The sequence below is a fragment of the Natator depressus genome, chromosome 11 (assembly GCF_965152275.1).
Source record: "Natator depressus isolate rNatDep1 chromosome 11, rNatDep2.hap1, whole genome shotgun sequence".
NCBI classification, from domain to species: Eukaryota; Metazoa; Chordata; order Testudines; family Cheloniidae; genus Natator; species Natator depressus.
In genome coordinates, this window is record NC_134244.1 from 10,034,352 (window position 1) to 10,055,622 (window position 21,271).

Below are 21,271 nucleotides of genomic sequence, written 5' to 3' on the forward strand. Positions count from 1 at the left end.
CATAGACAGAATGAATGAAGTGCTGCTTGAGGGAGAAACGGAAAATAAGGTGAAATTCACTCCTGTGCTGAGGACCTGCACTAGATCTGAGCACTAACTGAGTCCTACTCGTTAGAGCTGGGTGGGGAACAGTTTTCCGCTCCTGGGAAACTTTTGGTGATTTCAAATAAATTTTCCCATTCTGAATTGGGGGAGGAGGGAAGTCAAATGCTTGCAAATCTTCATGACCCAATGATCTGAACAAACGTTTTGGTTCCGGTCAATCCAAACATTTTATTTTGATTATTTTGAAACATTTCATTTTTATTTTAAAATTTGTTAAAAGATTATTTTTACTAAAAATTTACTTAAATTTCCAAACAAAAAGTCACTTTGAACCAAAAATCAGAATTTTTCATTTGGACAATGTCAAAACAGGCAGTTCAGACAATTTCAAAGTTTTTTTTCAATTTTTGTTTGAAGCAGGAAGTTCGTCCAAACGGACCCTTTCCCACACTGGCATTTTTAGATGAAAAACCATTTTGTCATAAATTTCCTGATTGGCTTTGCCACTTAAATCATGCTCTGAGAGCACATGACTTTACAGCTGAGTCTGCTCTAACTTACACCAAGGGTTGAATTAGCCCCTAGGGTCAGGGGCTTACAAAAGTGTCTTTATTTGTATTGATGTAAAGCCTAGAGGTACCAGTCAGGATCATGTCTATTGTGCTATGCACCGTACTCAACACATAACAGACTGTCCCTGCTGCAAAGAGTTGGGAGAAAAGGAGGAGAGCAAAGAAGGAAGGAACGGAAGCTGAAAGCTCTGCAGAAAACCCATTCTACAGTAAATTTAAAATTGGAGGCACCTCTGAGCAAATCTTTGAATGGAAAGAATTGCAATATCAGGCAAACAGAGGAAAGGTTGAAAGGGAACATTTGTAGTGGTGAATGAAGAAGAAATTTAAAGAGAAGAAACTCAACCCCAGCCGCTTTCTGCTGTCTCTCACATGTCATTAGCACTATTTATTACCATAGGCCCCAATCAGGAGAGAGGGAGACAATGTACTGGGGAGACAATGTCCCTGCCTTGAAGAGCTTACCATCAAAGGCCTTGGTATTACAAACACTGAAGCACAGGAGTAACTTTATCCCTGTGAGCAGCCCCATTGGATTTCTTCTCCTTTCACCACTACAACTTTTACCTTTCACCCTTTCCTTTTATTTCCCTCTGACTGTCATTTTTTTCCTTGTATCGATCATGACAGATGGAGGTCAATGGAATTATATAAAGTTATGTACATGCTTAGGAATCTGTGGGATCAGGAACAAAGAAGACAATTGCCACATGACAGAGGAGAAAGAGGGAAAGCTATAACACACTGACAACAATTGAACATGAATATTATGTTCACATAATCCTATTGAAATGACTATTCCCTCCCCTAAGCCAAGACATTGTTAGCAGATCTCGTATAGGCTTGGCTGGAAGCAGTGAGCCTTGAAGATGGATTTGAAAGAGGAGAGAGGGGTGGGTTGATGGATCAGTTCAGGGAAAAGTGTTCCATACAGAATGGAAGAAAAGGCAGATATTTGTAGGACCAATGGACAAAGAGATGGTGGAGGCTGAGCCTGTTGGCACACTGCAGTGGACATGAAGGATGCAATCATAGACAAGTACAGAAAAGTAGGGATGGGCAGAGCTGTGAAAAGTCTGTAAGATGAGGGCAAGAAGTTTGAATATAATATGGCGGGAAAAGGGTAAATCAGCAGAGAAGGGGGACTGGGGTAATAAGGTTAGAGTGATGGAGGGAAAATCCTGGCAGCCGTGTTTTGAATGGATTGGAGGACTGGAGTCAGGCTTGGGAGGCTGGAAAAGAGGAGGTGGCGAAAATCAAGATGGGAGATGATGATGATGAGATGGGCTAGGGGGAGGAAAAAGAGAGGACAGGATCATGGAAACTCAGGGCAGGTGAGGAGGGTATGGTCAGCGGTGTCAAAGGAGAGGAGAGCTCAAAGAGGATGAGGATGGATTAGAAGCCCTGAGATGTGGCAACAAAGGGGTCATTAGAGACCTGTGTTTCACACCACTGCTCAGCCAGCTGAGCTTTGCTGCAAGCCATTCCCCCTTCATCTGAGTGTTCAAAAAGTGTTTGGAGAAGGGGCCTTCCCCTATGGCAAAAGCCCTATAGACTAGAATAGAAAGTGATAATCTTTCTATAGGGTTTTTGAAAAATAAATAATTATAAATAAACCCAATAAAATTAGGTTCTGTTTATTAAAATTCCTATTGTCCAGTGCACTCTGATAACTGTGGATTAGCAAACTTGCATTGTTTTAAGTATATTGAGATGTTTGGGTCATCACTGGAGGATGGTAGCAGCTCATGGGGGGGGGGCAGGGAAAGACAGGCACTCATTTCTCTGTAGGGAGATATTGTGGCTTCCCTTTAGAGGTTAGTTCGGGAGAAACATGAAAGGCAAGTAAAAAAATTGTGCAAAAGAAATTATTTCTATGTAGGTTTCCTTGTTTCATAAAGGTACGGTAGATGAAGAAAGGACTCTGTGCATGATGAATGGGGCATGAATTTAATAAAAGCTAGTATACAGGATGCAAGAAGAGCTTAGAATTAAAGTTGGCCTGTTAAGAGTTGATGAAGCCCCTCTCAGAACAGAGTTAACTACTGTCACATGCATTCAATTAAGGCCAGATCTGCAGCTGCTGTGTACTGCAGTAGCTCCATCCAAGTCAATTGGGCTATGTTGGTTTATGCCAGCTGTAGATCTGGCCCTAATTAGTCTTGGGTCAAAAGCCTGTTCCCTCAACAGCATAATAATTCTATTTAACGCCCCCCGCCCCCCGGCAGCTGAAAATAAATGTGATTTCTCAAGAATATCTACCATGAAAAACATAGGGAACATTTATGACTGTAATTTACCAATAGTCTACATGTGGGGCCTGTCCATGCATGATTTTCTGTCTACAGAAGTTGAGAATAAATAACTTCATCTCCTCTTGAGGGTGAAAAATCAAAGACTGTCCAATGGCATTTTATTGGTGACTAAGTTGTCGCTACAGTAAAGTGAAACATTAACAAAAGTTAAATAGACAGGCAGGATCGCTCAGCAAGATTAATTTCAGCCACGCAGGGCTGGGATCACACAGAGCACAGGGAATTGCAAACATGACAAAGGAGAAAGGGACAAAGGAAACAGCAAAGAAAAACCAAACCGGTGAGAGATTTTATACTTGTTTTCCTTGCTAATTAAAGAAAAGACAGAGAGAGGATGCAAAGAAAATGTGGATGAGTCTAGCAGGACAGGGTTTCTTTCATCTTTGTTGGCTATGGGGTTTAGTGGTTTGAATGTGGGTTCTATTCTGGAATCTGCTACTGATATGCTACTTAGCCTTTGGCAAATCACTTAACTTCATTGAACCAGATCTTCAGATAGTGTAAATCAGTGTAGCTCTGTTTCAGTCAATGCAGTTATGATATTTCACATAATCTAAGAATCTGTCCCGCTGTATCTCAGTTCATCTGGAAATTTACACACATAAAAATGTTTGGATTCAAATGTTTCATAGGGCGCTGTATTATTATTGCCTTAGGACAGGGGTGGGCAAACTTTTTGGCCTGAGGGCCACATCGAGGTTGCAAAACTATATGGAGGGCTGGGTAGGGAAGGCTATGCCTCCCCAAACAGCCTGGCCCCTGTCCCCTATCCGCTCCCTCCCACTTCCCGCCCCCTGACTGCCCCCCCCCAGAACTCCCGATCCATCCAATCCCCCCTGCTCCTTGTCCCCTGACTGCCCCCTCCCGGGGCCCACCGCCCCTAACTGCCCCCCGGGACCCCATCCCCATCCAACCCCCCCACCCCGCTCCCTGTCCTCTGACTGCCCCAACCCCTATCCACACCCCCGCCCCCTAACAGGCCCCCCAGGACTCCCACGCCTATTCAACCCCCCCTGTTCCCCATCCCCTGGCCACCACTCCCACAGAACCTCTGCCCCATCCAACCGCCCCTGCTCCCTATCCCCTGACTGTCCCCTGAGACCCCCCGCTCCCTTACCGTGCCGGAGCCAGCCATGCCGCCACACTGCCCGGCAGGAGCAGCGGGCCAGAGTGCTGGCGGTGAGGCTGCGGTGGAGGGTGGACAGCAGGGGAGGGGCCAGAGACTAGCCTCCCTAGCCGGGAGCTCAAGGGCCGGGCAGGACGGTCCCATGGGTTGGATGTGGCCCGCGGGCCATAGTTTGCACACCTCTGCCTTAGGAGCAGACAAATTAGTTCTTAAAAGTAATTAACCATTGGAACCATTTACCAAGGGTTGGGTGGAGTCTGCATCAGTGACAATTTTTAAATTAAGATAGGATATGTTTCTAAAAGATCTCTCTGGGAATTATTTTGGGGAAGTTCTCTGGCCTGTGTTATGCAGGAGGTCAGACTAGATGATCACAATGGTCCCTTCTGGTCTTGGAATCTCTGAATCAAGTCAAAAAGAAGATCAGCAAAACAATGAAAATAAAAGATTTGCTCTTGGGGGAGTGCTATGGCATCTGTGTTATACAGGAGGTCAGACTAGATGACCACAGTGGTCCCTTTTGGCTTTGGCATCTATGAACTCAAACCCATAGGATGCTGTTAGAGTCCCCTGTGAGTACTATGCACAGACATCTGTGGGGTGGAAATTACAGCTACAGTGGAACCTCAGAGTTATGAACACCAGAGTTACAAACTGACTGCTCAACCACACACCTCATTTGGAACTGGAAGTAGGCAATCAGGCAGCAGCAGAGAGGGGGACACACACACACACAAAAAGCAAATACAGTACAGTGTTGTGTTCAATGTAAACTAGTAAAAATATACAGGGAAAGTTTAAAAAAAAAGATTTGATAAGGTCAGGAAACTGTTTCTGTGCTTGTTTCATTTCAGTTAAGATGGTTAAAAGCAGCATTTTTCTTCTGCATCGTAAAGTTTCAAAGCTGTATTAAGTCAATGTTCAGTTGTAAACTTTGGAAAGAACAGCCGTGACGTTCTGTTCTGCATTACGAACATTTCAGAGTTACGAACAACATCCATTCCTGGGGTGTTTGTAACTCTGAGGTTCATGAAACAGTTTCCCCAGTTACATCGTAAAGAACGGTTTCAGAGTAGCAGCCGTGTTAGTCTGTATTCGCAAAAAGAAAAGGAGGACTTGTGGCACCTTAGAGACTAACAAATTTATTTGAGCATAAGCTTTCATGAGCTGCAGCTCACTTCATCGGATGCATACAGTGGAAAATACAGTGGGGAGATTTATGTACATAGAGAACATGAAACAATGGGTGTTACCATACACACTGTAACCAGAGTGATCACTCAAGGTGAGCTATTACCAGCAGGAGAGCGGGGGGGCGAGGGGGAGCCTTTTGTAGTGATAATCGAGGTGGGCCATTTCCAGCAGTTGACAAGAATGTCTGAGGAACAGTGGGGGGTGGGGTGGGGAACAACATGTTAATTGTATCCAGTTTGCAAATTAATTCCAATTCAGCAGCCTCTCGTTGGAGTCTGTTTTTGAAGTTTTCTTGTTGAAGTATTGCCACTTTTAGGTCTGTAAATTGAGTGACCAGAGAGATTGAAGTGTTCTCCAACTGGTTTTTGAATGTTATAATTCTTGACGTCCGATCTGTGTCCACCCCTCTCATAGAATCATAGAACCATAGAATATCAGGGTTGGAAGGGACCTCAGGAGGTCATCTAGTCCAACACCCTGCTCAAAGCAGGACCGATCCCCAATTAAATCATCCCAGCCTGGGCTTTGTCAAGCCTGACCTTAAAAACTTCTAAGGAAGGAGATTCAACCACCTCCCTAGGTAACGCATTCCAGTGTTTCACCATCCTCCTAGTGAAAAAGTTTTTCCTAATATCCAACCTAAATCTCCCCCACTGCAACTTGAGACCATTACTCCTTGTTCTGTCATCTGCTACCACTGAGAACAGTCTAGAGCCATCCTCTTTGGAACCCCCTTTCAGGTAGTTGAAAGCAGCTATCAAATCCCCCCTCATTCTTCTCTTCCATAGACTAAACATCCCCAGTTCCCTCAGCCTCTCCTCATAACTCATGTGTTCCAGTCCCCTAATCATTTTGGTTGCCCTCCGCTGGACTCTTTCCAATTTTTCCACATCCTTCTTGTAGTGTGGGGCCCAAAACTGGACACACTACTCCAGATGAGGCCTCACCAGTGTTGAATAGAGGGGAATGATCACGTCCCTCGATCTGCTGGCAATGCCCCTACTTATACACCCCTTCTTGGCAACAAGGGCACACTGTTGACTCATATCCAGCTTCTCGTCCACTGTAACCCCTAGGTCCTTTTCTGCAGAACTGCTGCCTAGCCATTCGGTCCCTAGTCTGTAGCAGTGGCTGGGATTCTTCCGTCCTAAGTGCAGGACTCTGCACTTGTCCTTGTTGAACCTCATCAGATTTCTTTTGGCCCAATCCTCTAATTTGTCTAGGTCCCTCTGAATCCTATCCCTACCCTCCAGCGTATCTACCACTCCTCCCAGTTTAGTGTCATTTGCAAACTTGCTGAGGGTACAATCCATACCATCCTCTAGATCATTTATAAAGATATTGAACAAAACTGGCCCGAGGACCTACCCTTAGGGCACTCCACTTGGTACCGGCTGCCAACTAGACATGGAGCCATTGATCACTACCCGTTGAGCCCGACGATCTAGCCAGCTTTCTATCCACCTTATAGTCCATTCATCCAGCCCATACTTCTTTAACTTGCTGGCAAGAATACTGTGGGAGACCGTGTCAAAAGCTTTGCTAAAGTCAAGGAACAACACGTCCACTGCTTTCCCTTCATCCACAGAGCCAGTTATCTCGTCATAGAAGGCAATTAGATTAGTCAGGCATGACTTGCCGTTGGTGAATCCATGCTGACTGTTCCTGATCACTTTCCTCGCCTCTAAGTGCTTCAGAATTGATTCCTTGAGGACCTGCTCCATGATTTTTCCAGGGATTGAGGTGAGGCTGACTGGCCTGTAGTTCCCAGGATCCTCCTTCTTCCCTTTTTTAAAGATGGGCACTACATTAGCCTTTTTCCAGTAGTCCGGGACCTCCCCCAATCGCCATGAGTTTTCAAAGATAATGGCCAATGGCTTTGCAATCACATCCACCAACTCCTTTAGCACTCTCGGATGCAACGCATCCGGCCCCATGGACTTGTGCACGTCCAGCTTTTCTAAATAGTCCTGAACCACTTCTTTCTCCACAGAGGGCTGGTCACCTCCTCCCCATGCTGTGCTGCCCAGTGCAGTAGTCTGGGAGCTGACCTTGTTCGAAAAGACAGAGGCAAAAAAAAGCATTGAGTACATTAGCTTTTTCCACATCCTCTGTCACTAGGTTGCCTCCCTCATTCAGTAAGGGGCCCACACTTTCCTTGACTTTCTTCTTGTTGCTAACATACCTGAAGAAACCCTTCTTGTTACTCTTAATATCTCTTGCTAGCTGCAACTCCAGGTGTGATTTGGCCTTCCTGATTTCACTCCTGCATGCCCGAGCAATATTTTTATACTCATCCCTGGTCATTTGTCCAATCTTCCACTTCTTGTAAGCTTCTTTTTTGTATTTAAGATGAGCAAGGATTTCACTGTTAAGCCACGCCGGTCGCCTGTCATATTTACTATTCTTTCTACACATCGGGATGGTTTGTCCTTGTAACCTCAATAAGGATTCTTTAAAATACAGCCAGCTCTCCTGGACTCCTTTCCCCCTCATGTTATTCTCCCAGGGGATCTTGCCCATCAGCTCCCTGAGGGAGTCAAAGTCTGCTTTTCTGAAGTCCAGGGTCCATATTCTTCTGCTTTCCTTTCTTCCTTGTGTCAGGATCCTGAACTTGACCATCTCATGGTCACTGCCTCCCAGGTTCCCATCCACTTTTGCTTCCCCTATTAATTCTTCCTGGTTTGTGAGCAGCAGGTCAAGAAGAGCTCTGCCCCTAGTTAGTTCCTCCAGTACTTGCACCAGGAAATTGTCCCTTACATTTTCCAAAAGCTTCCTGGATTGTCTGTGCACCGCTGTATTGTTCTTCCAGCAGATATCAGGGTGATTGAAGTCTCCCATGAGAACCAGGGAATGCGATCTAGTAACTTCTGCGAGTTGCCGGAAGAAAGCCTCGTCCACCTCATCCCCCTGATCTGGTGATCTATAGTAGACTCCCACCACGACATCACCTTTGTTGCTCACACTTCTTCTAAACTTAATCCAGAGACTCTCAGGTTTTTCTGCAGTTTCATACTTGAGCTCTGAACAGTCATACTGCTCTCTTACATACAGTGCAACTCCCCCACCTTTTCTGCCCTGCCTGTCCTTCCTGAACAGCTTATATCCATCCATGACCGTACTCCAGTCATGTGAGTTATCCCACCAAGTCTCTGTTATTCCAATCACATCATAATTCCTTGACTTTGCTAGGACTTCCAGTTCTCCCTGCTTGTTTCCCAGGCTTCGTGCATTTGTGTATAGGCACTTGAGATAACTCGCTGATCACCCCTCTTTCTCAGAATGAGGCAGGAGCCCTCCCCTCTCACGCACTCCTGCTCGTGCTTCCTCCCGGTATCCCACTTCCCCACTTACCTCAGGGCTTTGGTCTCCTTCCCCCGGTGAACCTAGTTTAAAGCCCTCCTCACTAGATTAGCCAGCCTGCTTGCAAAGATGCTCTTCCCTCTCTTCATTAGGTGGAGCCCGTCTCTGCCTAGCACTCCTCCTTCTTGGAACACCATCCCATGGTCAAAGAATCCAAAGCCTTCTCTCCGACACCACCTGCGTAGCCATTCGTTGACTTCCACAATTCGACGGTCTCTACCCAGGCCTTTTCCTTCCACGGGGAGGATGGACGAGACCACCACTTGCGCCTCAAACTCCTTTATCCTTCTTCCCAGAGCCATGTAGTTTGCAGTGATCCGCTCAAGGTTATTCTTGGCAGTATCATTGGTGCCCACATGGAGAATCAGGAAGGGGTAGCGATCCGAGGGCTTGATGAGTCTCGGCAGTCTCTCCGTCACATCACGAATCTTAGCTCCTGGCAAGCAGCAGACTTCTCGGTTTTCCCGGTCGGGGCGGCAGATAGATGACTCAGTCCCCCTGAGGAGAGAGTCCCCGACCACCACCACCCTCCTCCTTCTCTTGGGAGCGGTGGTCGTGGAACCCCCAACCCTAGGACAGTGCATCTCATGCCTTCCAATCGGCGGAGTCTCCTTCTGCTCTCTTCCATCAGACGTATCATCTGGTCCTCTCTCCGCATTAGTACCTGTGGAGAGAACATGAAAAGGGTTACTTACCTGTACCGGCGTTGCTGGTACATGGACGTTCCCTCTCCTACGCAGAGACTGTCCAGCCTGACTAACATAGATGGCAGAGGGGCACTTAGGCGTGAATAGAGATTGGGAGTGGATGGGTCATTACACAAAGTAAAACTATTTCCCCATGTTTATCCCCACCCCACCCCCCACTGTTCCTCAGACGTTCTTGTCAACTGCTGGAAATGGCCCACCTTGATTATCACTACAAAAGGTTCCTCCCCCCACCCCACCCCCGACCTTAAGTGATCACTCTCCCCTTTCTACAGGGGGAGGGATTTAGGCCTTCTTTCAGGGGGAAATGGGGCAGTGAATTGTGGGGGGTCCAACTTGGGGCTGTCCTAGTGGACCATGGGGGAGGGCTCTGTATGGGGGGGAGAAGATTAAATGGTTCTACAGGGGAATGCAGGATTGCTGTGGGGGGCTGAATGCGGGGAAAATATCAAGTATATCTATGTGCTGAGAGCAGAGTGGGACTTATTTAATGGGGTGCAGGAACCCATAAGGTCTACGGTCTGAAAGGGAAAGGAGCAACAGAGGTTGGTGCAGCAAGTATAACCCACAAGTAGCTTGTTAGAGAGACAAGGTGGGTGAGGTAATATCTTTTATGTTGTCACTGTGCCATCCATGTGGTACTTTTCTCCAGCCCACCATTTAGCTCTGGAAAGAATTTAATAAATCAGTTATTACTGAGACTGGCCTGAGATGCAAACTTTGCTCCTCAATCTGAGCTTCCACAGTCTCCAGGGGTGTTTGGATCTGGCATTTGTTCTTGGGATCATATCTTTGTGGCACACAGTTCTTTGTCAAGTTAGTTCATGCACAATAGCCGGGGGAGTGCCAAACAAACAATGCAAAGTGCTGAGAACCCAAATCCATTAGTGATTTAGGATGAGCTACCACAACAGCTCTGTTGTTGTCATTCCTAGCATCATCCCCACCAGTGCAGAAATGCACTTGATTAGGGTTAACTTAACTGAATCAAACTCCAAGCCCTGCAGTTGGAAGTCTTCCAGTCAACTCACAACAGCCACATACCATGGTGTGAGACAAGGCGAGAAGGGAGATGAACGCTTTTCAGAAAAACAAGCCAACGGAAACTTTATTTGCTTTTATTCCTGCAGGAGATGATCCCCCCAGAGGAGATTTCTCTTCTCAGAAAAAATCCCCGGTGAGTATTACATCGGGCTCCCTTTTTTTTGCTTTCTGTTTTGTTCATGCCAAACCTCGCAGGATCACTCTGTTCCTTCCCCCTGTCGTGCTGTGCCTGCAGACAGACACTCCTTGCCTTGGATTGGAATGAGGATTAAAAACTCAAAACAAAATCCCCTCTGCTAACCGGATTAAATGAAGAAAGGGCAGTTTATGGGGGAAAATGAGCTGTCAGATTCTTTGGGAAATGCAGCTTTGATTCATACCTTTCTGCTGGAGGCTCCTTCTCTTGCAGGATGGTTCCTTTGAAGTGAAGATCTGGAGGGCAGGGAGGAGCGTAGGGGCTCGGGAATGGGCCTATTTATTTGCACAGTTTGTTGTAAAGCCAGTAAAGAAACAGTTTCCAGATGCTGCTGAGCAGTGAAACAGATGCGGTGCTAGCACTGGCCATTGCCGCACATTCCAGTGCTCCCTGTCCAGAGTGAGGGGCTCCGGTTTAAATCTTCAGCTGAGATTTAAAGGCAGATCTAGCAAATCATTTTCTCGCCATGCAGCTTTGACACGTGTGCCGCCCCTCAGGTGAGTTCTCATAAAGTGATTGAGACCTACGCATTTTGTCATGTTTCCACTGAGTTTGCTTTTTCTGGGCCTGACTTCTGGGGCCCATACAAATGGCTGCTATTTTGTGCTCGTAAATGGGAATATTTACTTTTAATTTTAAAGCCAATGGGAGTTAGGCACCTAAAACATACTTTTGAGGGTCTGGGCCCTAAATCAATATACAGACACCCTCATATAGGGCCTGATTTTCAAACATGACGAGAATCAACTTCCTTGGGATCTGTGAGTGCTCAACACTTCTGCAAATCATGCCCTTATCTAGGTAACAGATTCTTCCACCTCTGTATACTTTGACAGGTTTCAGAGTAACAGCCGTGTTAGTCTGTATTCGCAAAAAGAAAGGAGTACTTGTGGCACCTTAGAGACTAACCAATTTATTTGAGCATAAACTTTCGTGAGCTACAGCTCACTTCATCGGATGCATACTGTGGAATCTTCTACACTTTCCACAGTATGCATCCGATGAAGTGAGCTGTAGCTCACGAAAGCTTATGCTCAAATAAATTGGTTAATCTCTAAGGTGCCACAAGTCGTCCTTTTCTGTATACTTTGAGTAGCTCATTACTCCAAGAGCAGCACCACTGATTTCAATGGGACTAGTTGCGGAGTGAAGTGCTACTACTCAGTGTCCGTACGTGTGGCAGAAGCTGGTCCTAAGTATGGATTTAGGTGTCTGATTTTAGATACCCAAGTTTGAAAGTTTTGCCCCAAGGCCACAGAGCAAGTCCGTGACTGAGCTGGGACAACGATGCAGGATTTCTCAACGATTAAGCCTGTGTTTATTTCTCTGAATTATGCTGCCTCCTTCTGCTTCCTAGATGACATCACATGCTGATGCAGCATCAGTTTGGGAAGATACCACTTCACTGGCTCCTCGCTACACAGCATTGCCACATCATGATGCTGAGGCCCACAACTGCAGACAATTGCTACACGCAGCATTTGTAGTTACAGCTGGGTGAAGTTTTTCAGATGTAACTTTTTTTCACTGAAAAATGCAGTCAGGGCGACCGAAACATTTTACAAATCCGTGTCGAATTTGCCATTGTTTTGGTCGGAAGAAAAGAGGATTTTTTCCCCTAAAAAATCGAAATGTTCTGTTTCATTTGAAATGTTTGTTTTGTTTGAAACAAAACATTTTGATCTCTTTGAGTCACAGTGACTTTGCACTTTGAAATTTACTTCAATTTTATTTAAAAAAAGTAGAAAAGGAAAAAATCGTCCCAAATGAAAGGAAATGTTTTGCTTCAAGTCAAACAAAACACTGGGTGCCCCAAAATGATTTTTTGTTTTGCCAAAGCCTTTTTGTTTCTGGTTGACCTAAAGCAATTCCGCGCCCTCCCCCCGGCAATTTTTTCCAAATGACCAGAGAACCAAAAAGTCAGTTATTTGCACAGCTCTGTTAGTGATCACTGATGTGAGCAAGTGGAATTTGACTTTCAGTGGGTAGTCATCACTAAACGTGGCAATAAGCGTCTGCAGAATTGGGCCCTAAATTTGTAACTTTTTAAATTTGCTGCATGCTAGCAGCACAGGACTGTGAAAATCAGGAATCTCTTGCAAATTTCTGGATGGGTGGAAGTGTGCTTTTATTTCTGTTTGCAAAAAAAGACAGAATTGCATAGTTCACTTTCTCTGCTTTTTCTTGATTACAAACTTGATGGAGAAAGGCAGACATTAAACCACGATTTGAGGACTTCAATAGCTCAGACATAGGTGAGAGGTTTTTCACAGGAGTGGGTGGGTGAGATTCTGTGGCCTGCATTGTGCAGGAGATTGGACTAGATGATCATAATGGTCCCTTCTGACCTTAGTATCTATGAATCTATTACACTCTGGGGTGTGAATGTGTATGTGTGCGCGCCTGGGTGTGCATCCACATTTGCAATATTTGCAAGTTTTTAGGCTTTGGGGGCTAATTAACAAGGGGTGCTAGTGCAGAAATCTGAGGAATAAGCCACCTTATGTAGGATCTTGCTTACAAACTGTATTCCAGGCTTTATAGCTACAGAGTAAATAACAAATAACATTAATAACAATTGCTCAACTAGGGCGCATGGTCAGAAGGTTTCTGAAGAAATAGGTATGATGGCTGAAGTCTTTATCCCATAAATAAGAGATGAAAAATGTGTTTGAAATGATGCACCAAAATATTTGTGTTTAGACAAATGGGGTTAAATTCTTGAAGGTTTAATTTTTTATTCTTTTTTAGTTCACTCATATTGTCTTTCATTGCCCTTGTACATTCCTGGCCAAAAAAAAAGTATTGTTAAACTGGTATTTGAGATTAAAATCTTCTGTCACTCCAGGAATTAAAATAAACCCAAATGCCTCAATATTTGAGTATACTTGAATAAACATATCTATTTTGGCATCTGTATTTGTGTTTTGTGAACCATTTTTGAGGCTGAAAAAACAGGAGATCAGTATTTCCATCTTTCAGGAGCTAAAATCTGCTGGGAAGACCAGATCTCATGTCATTTTGGCCCCATAATATGGCTCTTTAAGAAATTAAAAACACAAACACCACCCATGAGTAGGCTATGATTTAGTCACTGGTATTTTTAGTAAGAGTCATGGACAGGTCATGGGCAATAAACAAAAATTCACAGCCCCATGACCTGTCCATGACTTTTACTAAAAATACCTGTGACTAAATCTTGGGGGGAAGGGGGACTGTTGTGGGGGGTCGGGGCCAGCAGCACCAGCTGCTGTGGGCTGTGGACCCTGGCTGCTCCAGCCAGCCTCCCTGGGACCACTGCCAGGGCCAGCAGACCCTGGCTCCTCCAGCCGGCTGCCCGGGGACCGCTGCAGGGCCCAGCAGGCCGTGACTCCTTCGGCCGGCTACCCGGGGACTGCTGCTGGGGACCACTGCCGGGGCCAGCAGATCATGGCTGCTCCGGCCGCCCTGGGACTGCTGCTGGGGGCTGCCCGAGCAGCGGCTGGTGTGGCTGTCCCCGGGGTCACCTGAGCAGCTGGCCCCAGAGCCAGCTGCTTGGGCGGCCCAGGGGTCAGCCACGCTGGCCACTGCAGAAGTCACGGAATCCATGACTTCCACGACCTCAGAGATAGACATGGAGCCCTACCTATGAGTCAGGCCATGTCTACACTACAAACTTTGGCTGACACAAGTTATGTTGGCATAAAGTCGCTGCAGTTAATATGTCAGTCATGTGCATGAATACTTGGCTTCTACAGGTACTCACCAGGAGTACTTGTGTCTCTGCGTAGTGTGGTGCACCATGGGTAGGTATCCCAGTGTGCAATTTGCCACTGCACTGTCTTTGGGGAAGTTTTGGCAATGCATGGTGGTGCAGAAATGAGTCATGCAGAGATAATTGGGAGCAAGTTCTCAGCATGCAATTTTCTCCATCCCATAATGTCATCCATACCCCATCATTTTCACGCCTTTTTAAAAAATCCCAGGAGCTCACACAGCCCTCCTTGCCGTCTGCCATCTCTGACAGTAGGATGGAACCTGCAAAGCTCTGCACTATTGTCACAAGTGTTGCAAGCACCAGGTCCTCAATGCCATTTGGGGAGCTGGGTGTCACTGCGTGGCCGTAATGGGGGAGCTGGGTGTTACTGCGTGGCCGTAATGGGGTGCTTACATCGGTGGGATTAAAATGAAAGTGTAGACACGTGCACAACTAGGTCGACGCAAGGTGACTTGTGTCCACCTATCTTCGCAGTGTAGACCCAGCCTCCGGGTGTAATGAGTCCCTCTCTCTTACTACCTTGGGCTGGCCCTAGCTGGTATGGGATAGGCCATGTTGTGAAGAGGCACATCCCCTGTTGTGAGGAAGTGAGGCTGAGCAGCAATGTTTGGACAAAGAGCATATAGAAGGAATGACTGAGGCACACTCTGTGGTCCTGTCAAGACTCATTTGCATTTAAATTAAATCCCTTGAGTTTTACTCTGAGAGTGTAAAGCTAGCCTTGGTTAGGTGAGATTCAGTTAGGTGAGATTCAAGCTCAGAGGAATTATACACCAGTCATTGTATTTAAAAAAAAAAAAATCTACCGATACAACATTGCTCTGTTCTTGGAATAAGAGAGAGGGGCAGTTACTCTGTGATAAAGGCAGGTTAAGTACCAACTCCAGCCACAGTAGGAGTAAACTAGAGACAGAATCTGGGGGAAGAGGGGTGCAGAACTGGTGAGTGGGCAGAACTGAATTGTCCAGAGAAGGGAGCGCTGAATAGATGAATTGGGCCAGGGGGATACAGATTGGCAAAATTGGAAGGAGCTGGTCTTCTCCCTCTTTGTAAACCTGGTGGGACAGTTCCGTGTGTCTGGGGCAAGAGAGCCTGGTGGGAGATGGGGGAGCGCTGCTGTGAGAGCCTGGCGGACAGCCACAGCTACAGAGAGTGATGGAACTGCTAAGAGGAATCCTCAGTGGAAGAAGCAGCATTAGGTGGGGAGGGAGAGTTGGTGTCCTGCTCAGCAGGAGAGGAGGGGACCCACTGGAGGGAAGCCCAGCCCCAGCAGGAGTAGCAGATGAACCCTGACTCCTGCTCATTGATGGAGGAGTAGCCGTGGGAGTGAGGGAGCAAAAGAAAAGCTGAAGGAAGTCCAGGCCTCAGCGGGTGGAACATGCCTTGGGGAGGGAAGGTGACCCTAGGGTTGCCGGGTGTCTGGTTTTCGACCAAAATGCCAAGTTGAAAAGGGATCCTGGCAAGTCCGGTCAGCGGTGCAGCAGGGCTAAGGCAGGCTCCTTGCCTGCCGTGGCTCCATGTGGCTCCTGGAAGCAGCGGCATGTCCCCCTTTCGTCTCCTAATCATAGGGGCAGCCAGGGGGCTCCGCACGCTGCCCACCACCCCAAGCACCAGCTCCGCAGCTCCCATTGGCCAGGAACCACAAGCAATGGGAGCTGCAGGGGCGGTGTCTGCGGATGAGGCAGCGCGCAGAGATACCTAACCGTGGCTCCGCATGGGGGGACATGCCACTGCTTCCGGGAGCTGCTTGAGGTAAGTGCCGCCCGGAGCCTGCACCTCTGACCCCCTCCTGTGCCCCAACCCCCTTCCCCAGCCCTGATCCCCCTCCCACCCTCCGAACCCCTCAGTCCCAGCCCGGAGCACCTTCCCTATACCCTACACCCCACATCCCCAGCCCCACCCCAGAGTCTGCACCCCCAGCTGAAGCCCTCACACCCCCAACTCTTTGACCCAGCCCAGATCCCCGTCGTGCACTCCAAAACCCTCATCCCTGGCCCCACACCAGAGCCCACACCCCTGATGGAGCCCGCACTCCCCCACACCCAAACCCCCTGCCCCCTCCCGCACCCTGAACCCCTCATTTCTGGCCCCACCCCAGAACCTGCACCCCTAGCCCAGAGCTCATACCCGTTCCCACACCCCAACCCCCTGCCTCAGCCCAGAGCCCCCTCCCATACTCCGAACCCCTCGGCTCCACCCCCCAGCCCGGAGCCCCCTCCTGCATTCCAAACCCCTCATCCCTGGCCCCACCCTGGAGCCTCACCCCTAGCCAGAGCCCTCACTCCCTCCTGCACCCCAATCCCCTGAGCCAGCCCGGTGAAAACAAGCAAGTGAGTGAGGGTGGGGAGAGCAAGTGATAGAGGGAGAGGGGATGGAGTGAGCAGGGGATAGGGCCTCAGAGAAGGGGTGGGGTAGGGGGCAGAGCAAGGGTGTTTGGTTTTGTGCAAGTAGAAAGTTAGCAACCCTAGGCGACCCACCCAGGAGAACCTGGACTGCCGCAGTAACCATGGCTGGCAGGGAGCAGCCCATCCCCAGTGCATGACTTTTACCAGCATGCCAGAACTACATGGCTGGGATGTGGATGTTGCTCTCCTTGGAATTTGGGGTGTTTGGCTGTGGGGTTTTGGATTGGACCCATCTCCGACAGAACAAAGCCAGCATGTTCCTATTTGTTTCCCACAGAAACTATGTGGCACCAACTACCCGCTCAGCATTGCCTTCATCGTGGTGAACGAGTTCTGCGAGCGCTTCTCCTACTATGGCATGAAAGGTACATGGTGTATCTAATAATAACCCTGCTTTACTTTTCTTGGCAGGGCCCCACTCACCCTGGTCTGTTGTCTTCACATGTACTCCCGTTGCTGCATTGTACATTGACTCAGAGAGTTCTTCACAGTATCAGTTGAACTCATTTAAACCTGATGTGCCCCCTGGGCCAGGTTTCCCAAGGGCTTCTAATTTTGTTCATAGACTCTGGTTTGTGTGTGCACTTACTGCATTTACATGAGCAATGTGGTACCCTATGTGGGCAAGGGCATGCTTAACCAAAACTTGCTTGCGTAAAATCAGAGGCTAGGATCAGGCTGGTGGGAAAATATGTCCCTTTATGCACTCTGGACATTGATACACTTACAAATAGCGGGGGCCTGAAACCAGACTAGCCAGTCAGAATCCCTCCCAATTTCAGGGGGGGTCAGATTTGAAGCCACAGATCCACAACACAGATCTCTTAAGTAGTAGGAGTTCAGAGGAAACTTTCCCTGGGGCTGTTATGCCCTAGGTACCTACAGGTTTGGTTTCAGATCAGATGCCAAACTGGGAAGGGGGCTTCTACCTGACATGGCTGGAATCTCCCCTTGAGGTTGCAGTCTCAGAGACTCACTTGGTCTTGCTAGATTTCCACCATTCAATATCGACTGATTTCAGGACGTCTTTGCCATTTGGGTCCAAACATTTGCAGATTTGTGGACAATAATGAATTCTAATCCAAATCTTAATCCTTGATACGGTATCAAAATGAGCCCTAGTCTTAACCTGATCCCATCACAACCTCCTTGGGTTGCTTACAGGGTGCAGCACAATCTTTGGCAGCCCCAGTTCCAGCCCATAGGCTCGTGAAGCAGCTGCTTCTGTTCCACACGCCTATGTAGGTTTCTAAGCAGCAGGATCTGTATAAATGCAAATCCTGTAGCCCTGCCCTGGTCTCCCTTGAAACTGACCTTGCACATTGGTTGCTGCACAGGATAATGTGGAGATCCACCGCATGACTACTCCACCCCTACTGCACACCATGCTACCCTCTCCCTGTGGATTTAAACCTCATGGCTGTCCTTATTCCAGCCTTACACAGAAGGGTGAATATCAGCCTTACTGAATACTTTCAGGTGGCAGATATCCAGATTCTGTCCTTGTATAAGACAAAGCCAGCTGAACTCAGGATCAGCCTCATAAAAGAAAACAGGCCCATTACACGTCACCTCACTGTCCACGTGTAAATACTGAACTGCTGTGGACCACTGACACTCAGGGCAAGTGTCCTCAGGGGGAGTGCACTGCATGCTGGCAGAATGTGGGTCTTTGTCCCCCTCTAAAAGCCGGACTAGGTTTAGGAGTTTATAAGTCTGCTTCTTTGGCCAAGATGATGACTTGTTCCTTTAGCTCACGTAGGAGGGGCTCATGATATTAAATATGGAGGTCCTGGGTTTGATTCTAGCCAGGGGCCCCATTACTATAGTATGAAAAGGATCTAATGAGAAGTGTAATGATACCTGACCGCACGACAGGTGGGGAAAGAAAAGTCACAAAGGCGAGTCCAAGACTTTTAATTCTTTCCATGACGTTGTGTGCATCATAGTCTTATACAAACAATTTGGTTGACCTTAGTCACAGTGATTTAACCCACCTTGTTCACCTGCTTGGTTGTGTATGGATTATCTGACCTGTTTCATTTGTTTCCTTTTTTTTCAAGCTGTGCTGACTTTGTATTTTCTCAATTTCCTCCACTGGGATGAAAACCTATCCACCACCATCTACCATGCCTTTTCTGGCCTGTGTTATTTCACACCTGTCCTTGGAGCTCTCATCGCCGACACATGGCTTGGAAAATTCAAGTAAGGAAGGAAACCTCTTTAGTTCAAATATACTAACCGCCTGCTTTCCCCTCCCCAATAATGAGTGAACAGCTGATATGCTTGCTGAAGCCTATCGTTTTCAGGGCTCCCATAAAATAAGTGCTTCAGCACCCGCATGTCGGGAATTATGATGTGTGTATTGTGTGGCATAATATTGTGGTGATGAGACACAGGATTCAAAGATACCCCCTGAGGCTCAAGGTAGCTGTATAGCACGGTGGTAGGCATGGTAAAAAAAACAAGAGCTGGAGCACTACTCTTAATAATGCTCTGTATTTCTCTTCCATCTGAGGCTCAATAAATGATTTACAATGATTAATAAATTAAACCCCATAAGTTACTTCTGAGGAGGCAACCATTATTATCCCCAGTTTACAGATGAGGAATCTGAGGTATAGAGAGATTAACATGTGACTTGCCCAAGGTCAGTGGCAGAGGTGGAGATAAGGATCCAGGAGTCCTGCTTCCCCGTCTTGTGTTCTGATGTCTAGACCATATTGTCTTCTCAAAAACAACATGAAGATCTCTCTCCTTTCCAGAACTGATCATGGACTTCCAGTTTCATGCTGTTCTAGAAACAAGGGTCTGAACAAGAGAACCAGTTTGGATCCCTCTTCCTGCTAGCATGTTCCCAATAGGCCGCCAATATCCTCTTCCCTTACGCTTAAATCCAGCTTCCAAAACTCCCTTGTCCATTCAAACAAATAACATAACACTGGAGGTTTTATTTTGCTGTTTGGTTACTCAGGTTTAACAGCTGAGTTCACTGATATACAAGGGTGTCTGTGACCTGAAGGATATAAACCCTCAAGCAGATCTCTTAAGTAGTAGGAGTTCAGAGGAAACTTTCCCTGGGGCCGTTATGCCCCAGCTGCCTATTGCAGGGTTTCTTCCTCTGAAGCAGCTGATACTGGCCACTGATGAAGACAGGCTGCTGGTTTAGGCGGGGTCTGATCCCATCTGGCAATTCTTACATTCTTATGAATTAGCTGAGTCAGTTGGGATTTGAACTCATTCAGGTTCCCAACTTCTGCTGTGACCACTGGATCACAAGTTGTCTTCTAGAGCTTCAGCTGCTGTTAGATCATCAGAATGCTTTCATCACACTGTGTTATCCTAACCCCTGCATCTGTCAATGCTGCTCTTAAAAACATCTGCCTGAAACACAGATGCCGTGTACCTCTTTGGAGTGTATGGACATACAATCTACATATGCACCCTCCAAAGTAAGCATTCATTTGGCAGGTGGCCAGGCAAATGCCTGTGTGTTAATCAACTAAGTGTGACGTGGATAACCCACCTAAAACAGTATTTTGAACTGGAACATGGTTAGTTAATGCCACTTGGAGATCTACATGTGCACAAAGAAATGTCTGTCCCTCTCTGTTAATTTTAACCCCACCATCTGAACCCATTTGCCTCTCTCTTTCCTATGACACTTTCAATGCTGACACAGGAGTTACAGGCCTGGGAGCTGCCAGTGCTATGGACTGGCCAGTTACCAGTGCGAATGCCAAGCAATCCCACTGTATCAGGAAATGCAGATATGCATTCTGCTCGCAGGTCAAAATTACCTGACAGTATTCACCTGCTACTGTTTTCTTTCTTCTCAGGACAATCATCTACCTCTCCATTGTTTATGTGATCGGGCATGTGATAAAGTCTGTCGGTGCGATACCAACTGTGGGAAACCAGGTTGTTCATGTGTAAGTAAGTCTTGGAACTGGTGTTTTGATACATTATTATGGTTATTCATTTATACAGCACCCAAATAGGCATCTCTAATAGTGTCTTCCCTTTGTCAGGTTATCAGCCTTGGGGATTTTCACAGCATGCTTTTATTCATATACATCCTGCAGTTTACGCAGCTTCATAATCGTAAACAAGCGGATAACTTGTGCTAGAAATCATGGCCAGTCTCGAGATCTGCTAAGACAACGTCAGGCAGAATGATGTGGGTGAAGTTTAGGGAAAGTGCAAACAACTTTGTGCGTGTCTGTCAGTGGAGCATGAAATCACCAGTTCGAGCATATTTCCAAAACAGACTGGCAGGACCACAAGGAACCTATCTGTTCTTTAGTGCATCTCCCCTCTCTGCCTCCAGAGCTTCAGTCAGTCTTCTCCCGAGTACAGTTCCCCAACTCGCTTCTTAGCATGTCTGATAAAGTGCCAGTATTTTTGTCTAGCTGGGCACAGCTCAGAAAATGTGCACAACCAGGCAAAACTACATCACATTTACTAAACACCTTTCTAAGTTCCCTGGGCCCGCCCAGCTCCGTGTATTCGCATGCTAGTTGGGAAGCATTTTGGGAGGCCACTGT

The 21,271-nt window shown here is 47.1% G+C and overlaps 1 protein-coding gene across 2 annotated transcripts in view; it reads left to right on the forward strand.

Annotated features, from left to right (window-relative positions):
* The first annotated feature begins 3,123 nt into the window (after nucleotides 1–3,123).
* The window catches only part of SLC15A2 (solute carrier family 15 member 2), a 64,369-nt gene continuing 46,221 nt past the window's right edge, over nucleotides 3,124–21,271 (forward strand). The window contains exons 1-5 of one of the 2 annotated variants that reach the window (XM_074967131.1): nucleotides 3,124–3,212; nucleotides 10,453–10,499; nucleotides 17,002–17,089; nucleotides 18,788–18,929; nucleotides 20,564–20,656. In XM_074967131.1, the coding sequence (XP_074823232.1) occupies nucleotides 3,164–3,212; nucleotides 10,453–10,499; nucleotides 17,002–17,089; nucleotides 18,788–18,929; nucleotides 20,564–20,656 (419 nt within the window). In that variant the 5' untranslated portion in view covers nucleotides 3,124–3,163. Of the gene's footprint in view, nucleotides 3,213–10,352; nucleotides 10,500–17,001; nucleotides 17,090–18,787; nucleotides 18,930–20,563; nucleotides 20,657–21,271 lie in introns of those variants that run through there. The other variant, XM_074967130.1, reaches the window with a different exon arrangement.